This window comes from Sceloporus undulatus, chromosome 1 (assembly GCF_019175285.1).
Source record: "Sceloporus undulatus isolate JIND9_A2432 ecotype Alabama chromosome 1, SceUnd_v1.1, whole genome shotgun sequence".
Lineage (NCBI taxonomy): Eukaryota > Metazoa > Chordata > Lepidosauria > Squamata > Phrynosomatidae > Sceloporus > Sceloporus undulatus.
In genome coordinates, this window is record NC_056522.1 from 316,576,637 (window position 1) to 316,587,120 (window position 10,484).

General features: G+C 39.4%; 1 protein-coding gene across 10 annotated transcripts in view; it reads right to left on the reverse strand.

Moving 5' to 3' along the window:
• DPF3 (double PHD fingers 3) overlaps positions 1-10,484 on the reverse strand; it is a 278,546-nt gene that overhangs the window by 81,328 nt on the left and 186,734 nt on the right. For all 10 annotated transcript variants that reach the window (XM_042445680.1, XM_042445751.1, XM_042445759.1 and 7 more), the window contains exon 4: positions 774-901. In XM_042445680.1, the coding sequence (XP_042301614.1) occupies positions 774-901 (128 nt within the window). The remainder of the gene's footprint in view (positions 1-773; positions 902-10,484) is intronic.

Below are 10,484 nucleotides of genomic sequence, written 5' to 3' on the forward strand. Positions count from 1 at the left end.
TCTTTCTTCTTTCTTTTCCATTTCATTTCATTCCCTTCCAGGAAGCCCTAATGTCATGGTGCTTGTTCTTCACAAAACATTGAGATGCAATTACATCTCTTGAAAGTTGCCCCTGACCTATTTGGTGCTGTGTTAATCTGCACTTCTTGTATTTTGTTCAGACTCACTACTCCAAATTCTTGTTTTATGTGTATTCTCCTTAATCTTGATATAAAGGGGAATTAACTGGGCTGCCCATTGAGCTATGAGGTCAGGGCTTTTCTGTCATTTACTTTATATTATCTCAAAATAGCTTATTAATTACACCTACATCAAAGAATACAATCTCCTTCTCACACAGAAGGACAAACTGGGAATTCCATATATGTACAATGGCTAGTGCTTAGTTTTGTGTGTCTCCTGCAGATCACAACATGAAGGCCACAAGAGATGTCCTACAACAAACAGGTGTCGTAGACCAAACAACATCATACATAATCTTTTCAGCATCTCAGTTGGCCCTCCATATACATGGATTTTTTTTTATCCACTGATTCAACCATCTATGGCTTGACAATATTCAAAAATATATATAAATTCCAAAAAACAAACACTGAATTTGCCATTTTATATAAGGGACACCATTTTATTACGCCACTGTACAATCCACTTGACCATCCATGGATTTTGGTATCCACAGGGATGGATGGGTCCTGGAAGCAAACCCAAGCAGAGACCAGGGGCCCACAGTATATAGCTAGTAAATGTGATCAGGCCAGTAGAAGAATACTCACCTGGATTTCTTGTAGAGTATCTTCCTCTTTAGTATCTATTTTCTTTTCAAGCCCTTCGCCACGCAACAAAGCTTCCAGTGTGGTCCCCTCTGATGTGAAGCCATCCTTCTTCAGAGGCAGGTCAACTTCTGACAAACCAAATACAACAACAGAAGCTGCAGTTATTCCTATAGATTGAAGATGTGCAACAAAGGATAAATCATAGAATGCATGCCATTTAAAATTGTTTTAACAGGAAAGAGTTATTGGAGCTTTCCCCAAAACAAATAAACTGGCTTACTTCTTCTGGCTTGAATTCAGTATCTGGGATGCCCCAGATATTATTATACCTAAATCGCCATCTATCTAGCCAGGATGCCGCCACCCGGATGCATCTCGGGTCAAAGCCTTACTCAGCTGGCCAATTTTTGAAGTCGGAAGCTCCCTGACTTTGAAAACATGCTGGCTGAGCAAGGCTTCGACCCAGGATGAATCTGGGTGGTGGTATCCCAGCTAGATAGACAGTGATTTAGATATGATAACATCCAGGGGCATCCCAGAACCTGAATTCAAGCTGGAAGAGATAAACTGGCTTATTTGTTAATGGGATAAGCTCCATTGTTTGGCTCCTTAAACTGCTTGGACAAGCTCCAAGTTTAGCATTTTAAGAAGTCCTAATTTCTTTATATTATCTACTGCCATTAGGCTTCTTCTCTAATGTCTTCTTCTGACATTATTTTTTTTCCTACCATGTGTTCTTAGAGCACATAAAGAACCAAAAAACACTAAGTGAACAGAAAAAACAAGTATCTCAAACCATGGAATAATGCAATCAGCACTTTAATATTTTGAAGTCAGCTTTTTAAATGGACTTCAACTCTGTGAACTGGCCTTCTGATAATTCAGAACATAGCAAGATTTGCCCCAGTTTTAGCATTCTTGAAGATTTTTGGAGGATATCTACCTGTCCAAGTTGTCTGTAAGTAGAGAGAGAGGTTCTTTCCTGTGGGAAAAGCTCCCCACCACCACTAAAAACCCCAACCCTCTCAACATGCAGCAAGTCAGGAGAATTCTGCTACCTCGATCTTTGTAGATTAATCATTAGTGAGGTAAAACTTAAATAACTTCCCTGGCCAGCTTCACCTTTGAAAACACTATAAAAAGGGGGAAGATGGGGGATGAATATAGCTTCATCTTTAAGACTAACTGAACTTTCATGGATATAAACCCACTTCATCAGATGCTCACACAGTGATAATAAATGTATAAAGCATATATACATAGTTATGGGAGTGGAATGTAATGTAATAGGATCTAGACAGGATGCAAACCTTATCCTTTGTCCTAAATTTTCAAAGGGCTGCATACAGAGATGGAGGTCTTTCAGATCTTTACAGTGGTCGGTTTTGATGTATGAAAGCAATAAACATTCTTACTGAAAGCCAATTCCTTGGGAGAAAAGATTCTTTTTGTTACTGTAGTAAGAACTCTTGTATTAATATATGTAGTCTTTGTTCATACGTCTGTAATGGATTGAAATTTGGAAATATAATACAGTTCATCTGTTTCTCTTTCTAGTCTTTCTTTGTTATTACCTTGTTCAAGGACCACATTCTGTTCATGTGCCAGGGATATTAATATTTGGCTATTTTGTCCTTGTAAAGGGCAAATAATTTTGTCCTTGAGGACAAGTAATTTTCACAGTTTTCTCCCTATGGTGGAGAAAACAAGAATTTCTGTGCAGTTCTCACCCAATATTCACACACATCCCAAAGTGTTTTAGGAAACTATTCTATGCAGAAATACACTTAGGGTTTTTTATGAGGGAATTGTGAGGTTTTGCACAAAACAACATTATTTGCAGACATTATTTGTGTGCTTTTTAGTATACCTGCTGTTTTCTATATAAAAAAGTCATCTTACATAACAAGATTCTTGCACAGCAAAAGTCTTGTGTAGAAAACAACACTCTTAGACAAGAAAGCTTTGTGATTATCCTTTGTGCAAGATTGCTGTTTTTTAAATCAATTTTTGTAGTTTAAGATTGCCGTTTTACAAAATTGTTATGGGTTTTTGCAAAGAAAGCAGCAACATTACACAAAGATGCATATGACGGTCTGGAAACTGTTGTGTAAACCCCACAATTAACTCACAAAAATCAGAAAATGATTTCCTAGAAGACTTTGGGGTATGCAAATAGCAGGTGAAATCCATACAAAATTATCTTAAGTGGATTAATCTTCCCAAACAGGGTTTCCTAATGGTTGAGGAACCCATTTTTCAGTCCAGAATTGAGCAAATGTGAATATTCTTTCCATCTCTATTGTCTTCTTTTGCACATAAAATAGATGCCACACTGGAGGTAGCTTTACAGTATTCCAGATAGTGTCTGTTTCCAGTTTATGTGCAACCACAAAAACTGAATGGGCTTTCCACTTGGCACACAGTCTTCCCCTCCAAAGCATGCAGTGGTGTGGAGCAAAACCCGATTCATTTAGACAAACCCTTGATTTAGATAATCCTAGCATGTGGAACTAATCATAATAATGATAAGTTAAAATTACCAATTATTTATTTCTATGCATTCATTCATCACTCTTCTGCCCAAAAGAAAGCAAGAAATCCAACAACAGAGCCAACACTGAAAAAATAAACATCCGTTTACTCAAGAGAGCCAGTGTGGTTTAATGGCTTGAGTGTTGCCCTATGACTCTTAGACAGGATGGGAGCTGCAGTCCAAAAACATTTGGAAGGCCATACTTTGGCCCAGAGAGAGCTTGTGAAGCTTCTTCAAAATGTGCTGATACACTGAGAAAAGCTTGGTGGTAATTAGTTACAAACATCTGCTTCCTTGTAACTAATTCCTTTTTGCAGTAAATAAGATACGTAATTAACTGTTATAACTCAGGATGCATCTACCCTGCAGTAATAATGTAGTTTGACACCATTTTAATTGCTGTGGTCTGTCCTATGGAATACTGGGATCTGCAGTTTTACAACGTCTTCAGCCTTCTCTGCCAAAGAGTGCTGGTGCCTTACAAAACAACAAATCCAAGGATTGTGTAGGATGGTTCCAAGGCAATTAAAGTGCTTTTTTTTTTTACAGTGTAGATGTTCCCTCAATGCAGTGCTGTATTTAAGGTAGTGCAGGGGGAGGAGGGTGATCTGCCTTACTCTCCTTCCCCATTCACTTGGCCAGACTTGTGCAGCCCCCTCCCCCAGCCTACAGAATCCTACATGGCTGCTTCTGAAGGGACTCGGAAGGCTCCTCTGCCTCTCCAGCAGCTACCGCAACTTACGGGACAGCACTCTGAACTGTGGAGGACATGTTAGGGTTTGGTACAGCTGCTGGGGAAGTGGGAAACACCCTTTCTTACTTGCCCAGTAGCCATGTGAGTCCCTTTGAGTGTAGCACCCCAGAGAGTGACACCCACCTTTGGAGTGTAACCCAGTGTGGCTCACACCCTTGCATCCTCTAGTGATGCCACTGCCTTAATGACAAACACCTCCACCCCATTTGTAGTTGTTGTGTTCCCTTGGAGATACTAGGAGGACTGGAATGCTTGCGGAGATGCTTGGTACACCTACAACTCAGTTTGTGCATCCCCAGCTGTTAACACTAAACAATCAGCCTGCCTTTATAAGACAGGCAGCAAACACTCTACAGTCCCTGGAAACAACATGGAACAAGGATCATCCACATCCAAGCTAGCTCAGAGATTCTGCCCTGGTTTTCAGTCCAGACTCTGCATGCCCCCTGCCAATTTTGGTTCCCCAGCTTCTGTTTGATATCCCTGTTATTGCCCCCAGGACTGGTAATCTACTCTATGGCTTCTCATATCCTCACGTGAATTACAGCAGCAGCTAACAACAACTTTTTTATTACTTTTATAGTTATGGGGTATTTGTCCTCACTAAATGCAAGAGAAGGACTATTACACAGGGAGCCCTGGTAGCACAGTTGTTAAATGCCAGTATTGCAACCTCAAGGTTGTGCATTCAATACCAGGGGCTTCAAGGTTGACTCAGCCTTCCATCCTTTCATAAGTCGGTAAAATGACTACCCAGCTTGTTGGGGGAAATTGACCTACAGATTGTAAACCACTTAGAGAGTGCTGAGTTCACTAATAAGCAGTATAGAAATGTACATGCTATTGCTATTGCTACACGGTTTATGGGCTAATTCTTGTTGTGCCTTGTGCTGCTGCCTTGTGCTGTGGACAAGAGAAAATGTTTTGTGCCATAGAGGCTTGTAGCATTCAGATGCCTTTAAATACCAAAAGATAAGCTTTTAAATACCAAAAGATAAGTTTTGTTACTTCTGGAGAACTGGAAAGTCAAACACTGAAATTAATTAAAAATTGTACCTATGATTAGAGGTTAAGGATTTGAGTTTGAGGCTATTAATTTCAACTTTCTTTTCAAATATTCTTCTTGTTATTAACTTTATATCTCACTATTCCACCAAACCAGGATTTGAGGCAGATAACAAATTAAAATAAATACAATGTAGTTAAACCATACAAAAGAGCGACATTAAAATGAAAGCAAACTATCAGCACAGAGAGCCAATATAGTTAAGTGGTTTGGGTGTTGAACTGAGACTCTAGGAAACTGGAAATTGAATCCCCACTCAGCCATGGCAAGCCCCTGGGTGACCTTAAACAGCTCATATTTTTGTCTTAAGGGAAGGCAATGGCAATAAACGGTCCCCAGACTAAATCTCACCAAGAAAATCCAGTGCTAGGTTGTGGTAAATTGGCATCAACTTGAATGCACATAACAATGAAAAATAAACAAAATGAAATATAATTTAAATCAAGCAATAAAAAACATTTAAAAGCAGTTAAAAACAGTAATATTATTACAGTACTTTCTTAAAAGCCCCCTTTTTTTAAAAAACGGTTCTCAAAAGTCTATCAGAATGAACAACATATTTGCCTGCTGATGGAAGGTAGCTCCAGAGCAAAGCACTGAGCTGGCTCTGTGCTCCCATGCTCTGACTTAGGGAAGACACACCATTGATTGAGAACTATTAGCAGCAATTCCACTAGAAGACGCAGCCCAAAACATTCATTTCAATCCAAACTTGTAAGAGAAGAGAAAAGCCAGACCCTTCCTCAAGAGAGCATTTTATGACATCCCACTAAAACAAACAATATCAATTAGGCTCAACCATTAAAATGCCTATTTTGCCTTGCTAATTTTCTGCATAGGGTGGAAGACTATATTTTATCTTATTACACAACAAAGCACTGAATCAGATGCCACCAAGCCACAGTCTCTTTGAACAAAAGGTTCACTCCATTCCCAGTTCTGATTAGGAACAGAGGTATTTATTTGGTGAGTCCTAGCATTACCTGTCACTCTAGAGACAGCAGGCACTGTGCAAAACCAATGCAATCCAGCTTCCTGAAAAATGCTTACACAAGGATTATACAAACACTATGTCACATTGCTTCTTTGGACTGGTTTATTCTTATAAACACATACTACGTACATAACTGTATATCATGACTGATTTCAGCTCCAGTCTCTCTCTCTCTCTCTCTGTGTGTGTGTGTGTGTGTGTGAGAGAGAGAGAGAGAGAGAGAGAGAGAGACCCAGCACATCTGAGATCTACTGCTGGGCAAATGTAGCCACTGAGCTCATTAACAGGACATGGCAGGATGTGCCTTAAAGGGCAACTCAGTGGCTCAGTGAGCAATTAAATCTCATGTCAGTCCCAAATGAGAATCTATCAGTGTCACAAGAGTACAAAGTCTCAGCCCTATTTCTGTTTCCCCCCACTAGCATTTTTATTTATGGTGGACTATTTGGAACAATGGGAGTCAGAACAAATATCATGCACTATGCCATGGGAAAGGAGTATAAAACAGATGAAGCCTACTCTTCTTCTGGGAAATATTCTGACAGAGAAGCTGTCTGTTAGCTGTCTAGTTTGCAAAAGATACCATCTTTTGGGATGGTGCTCTCTGCCAGCAGATGGAGCGCCCCAGGGGAAATGGTGGTGAAAAACCCAGACAAGCGGCATCCATCCATCCATCATATTGCTCATTTCCACATCTCCAAGGCATAAATATAGCATTAGAGTGCAGGGGAGGGTGTAGAGTTTTAAGGGAGAACAGTGGAAGGGGGGATATGCAAACATGCTTGTGTGGACAGTGAGAGTTTGGTTATATTAAGTAAATGATACAGTTGTGTTGAGATAGTTATCCAGGGGATCCCCTTGTTTTGTTTTAAAAGGAGGATAAACCACACCCGCAGAGTAGTTTTTATTGATCTCAAAAAGGGAGTGATCTCCAGAACAGAACTGACAAATTTTCTGTGACACTCTTTCTGTACACTCCTCAGCTGATGCCAAATGACCTCTATTTTTACCAGTCTCACCATTGCCTATATCTGTTCTCTCTGCCTGACCCCACATCAGCATACAGCTCTCCACTCCATGCCTCTGGTTGAGCAACATAGGAAACAGGACACTAGGCAGAGAGACCTTTGGTCTGATCCCACAGGGCTTTTCTTATGTTCAGAAGTAACATCCTAATCAAACTTCTAAGGACATGTTCTGTTATTCTGACAGTTTAATATTCTAGAGAGCAATGGGGTAATTGGACACTCTAGAGGCTAGAACGCTTCCCTTCCAGCAAGGCCAACTAGTCTCATAAGATGAAAGAAAAAGCAAGAATTGGTGTGTTCTGGGAATTTACAATTCCACAGTACACTGGTATTATAAATTATAGCAGGGATTTGGGATCTTTGAATTTCAAACCAGTTCTATATTTGACCTAAAGGAGTTCTACTTCCCAAATCATACTTACCACATTAATTTTTCAAGTCTCTAACCTCTTAAAAGTCTTGCTTCTCTTTACAGAACATTTTTTCAGATTTTTGTCTCAATACACTAAAAGGAAAAAAAGCTGATATATCTTTATCTGTATCTTAAAATCTGATGCTTAGGTCCTGTCCATATAACAAAACACCTAATAATGCTAACTATTTCATCTACAAGTATGACATCTATATCTAAAAATCTAGATATAGATATCATACATGTACATGAAACTGCTAGCATTATTAGGTGTTTTATTAAATGAACAGGACCCAAACATTATTAAAATTGATTGAAACATGCAGTAAAGTCTTACAGACTGCAACATTATAGCAGTATGATTTCACTTCAATTACATTGGTTCCATCCTATGGAATCTTGAGATTTATAGTCTAGTGAGCTGCAACACTAGAGATTTCTGGTGAAAAATTCTGAGTTCCCCTTACCAAACTATAAATCTAAAGATTCCATTAAATGCTGCCATGGCAGTATGTAAGTGCAATAACTGTACAGTACAGATATACACAATGTTTCTGGCATATGACTGGATTTAAGAAGTATGCAAAGGGATCTTGTAGGATCTTTGAGACTAACTGACAGAAAGAAGTTGGTAGCATGAGCTTCTGTAAACTTGAACCAACTGAAGTAGTCTCAAGTCTAGGATAGACTCAAGTCTACAAAAGCTTACGCTACCAAATTCTTTCTTTCAGTTAGTCTCAAGGGTGCTACGAGATCCTTTTGCATACTGAATTACCAGACTAACACAGCATTGTCTATGGATTTAAGAAGGTTTGTAAGGAGAAGCTAGCAGCAGTTTCTTGTCTAGAATTCAGAGGCATTTCTTCCAGTATAATGTCCAAAGTTCTGCAGTAGATCAGTGAGCCTCACCTAAAATTAGGTTTGCCAACACGTGGCCCTCCAAATATTGCTGGACTTCAACTCCCATTGCACTATCTATTAGCTATGCTGCTCAGGGTTATTACTGTTAAAAAAATCTACATGGCTATGTTGCCACCCCCGACCCATACAGAGGAAGAGCAAACAATCGGGGAGAGGGGGGGAGTATGTGCACACCTTCTGGGTTTCATACTGACACACTGACACAAAGAAGACAGCAGTCTCTTGCCTATTTCTCTGTTACATTCCTACATGCATGCCTGCTGTGTGTTACATATATACCCAAAATGTCAAATGTGAAGGATAAAAACAATTTGCAGAGACATCCACAATTAAGATATACTTCCCACTGAATGTGTGCTCACTGATAAACTTGAGTGACCTCAACATAATGTGTGAAACAGCCTTTAGATACAGTATATAGGGAAACTGAAAGAGAAGATTATAGACCAATTATATAGGAGAGTGACCACTACAATCACAATTTCCCAGAGACTCTAAGGCAGTTACCAGGGCCCAACTACTCCAGCAAAGCCCAACACCAACATTTACAAATATCCCCTTGGCCCTTCATGTCGGGAAGCTAGGCCTGCAAGGCTCCATTTTAATTTTTCAAAATGTCCTAGAGTGACACTACATTGGACCATGCAGGACACTGCAGGAAATGAAAATGTCACCTCCCAGCTACTCTCTGGGGTGCTGCTGATGGCAGGGTATGGGGGTCCAGGAAAGCAAGTAAATTTGAGGTATCACATCTAACAGAGAGTCCTTTGCCCAGGACCTAAGCTTGTTAAAGTTATTTTGAGAGCTGCAAATTCTTTAGTTCTGCTGCTAGCTGAGTAATTTTCCCAGGTTATAGTTGTTCTTCTTCTTCTTCTTCTTCTTCATCTCCGTCTTTGTCTTTGTCTTTGTCTTCTTCTTTGCCTTCAAGTCATTTCTGATTTATGGCAAACCTAAGGCCATTTTCTGGGAGTGAGTGTGTATGATTCACTCAAGGTCACCCAGTAGGTTTACATGGCCAGCAGGGAATTGAACTGTGGTCTCCAGAGTCTCCAGAGTTGAATCCAATGCTCAAACCACTACACCATGGTAGCTCTCATAATACTTGTACAGAACCCTAAGTTGTGTAGACATACAGCCTTCCTTGATGGTGACAAGAAGAGATAGATTTTTATTACACTGATAAGAAATAGATGAAAACCTAATTTCTACCTGCTGCAGGTATGTGGAATGCCAAAAGCTTTGTATAATGTTTAGAACTTTTAAAATTAACACTGAAATAAACATGAAGATTTATTGCAGTAGAGAATATGCAGGTGGGCAAAATGTACCTTGCAAGCTCAGCAAGACTCTGAAGAAAGTGAGAAAGGAAGCTATGTAGGAAAAGGTAACATGAAAGGTTGCTAGGGTCTTAATGCCAATAAGGAAAATCTTTAGACAGAGTCACAGCATATTGAATTGGAAAACCCAACAAACAAAAGGTCCATAGCACAAAAATCAGTAGTGGCAAAACTGTAGAACATCAAAATGGGTTTGTTTGCTGTCAGGATATAGCCAAATGTGTCCAATTCAGACAATCAAGGGAAGATCGGAAGTAATAATCAAAATCTTGGCCATCTTTGCAAACACTAAAATAGACCATGCTCTCCAACTGTCCCAATTTGAAAGGGACAGTCCTATTACTCCTCCATCATCCATTTTTTTCAGCTGTTTCTAAAATGTCTTAGTTTCTCACTCCTCAACTTAAAATAATTGCTGAAAACTGAGTTCAAAAGGCAAATGTCAATTAACTCAGGAGAGGGAAGGAGATGTAGAATCTTGCCCTTTCGCGTAGATTCAGGCAAAAAGCTAACAGCTTCAGCCTCTTCTAGCTAATGTGTTCTTCATTAATAACTTTTCTCCTCTTCACCACACCCTGATATTGCTTGGCCTACAGCACTATATAAATAAAGCATAATAATAATAATAATAATAATAATAATAATAATAATAATAATAATAAT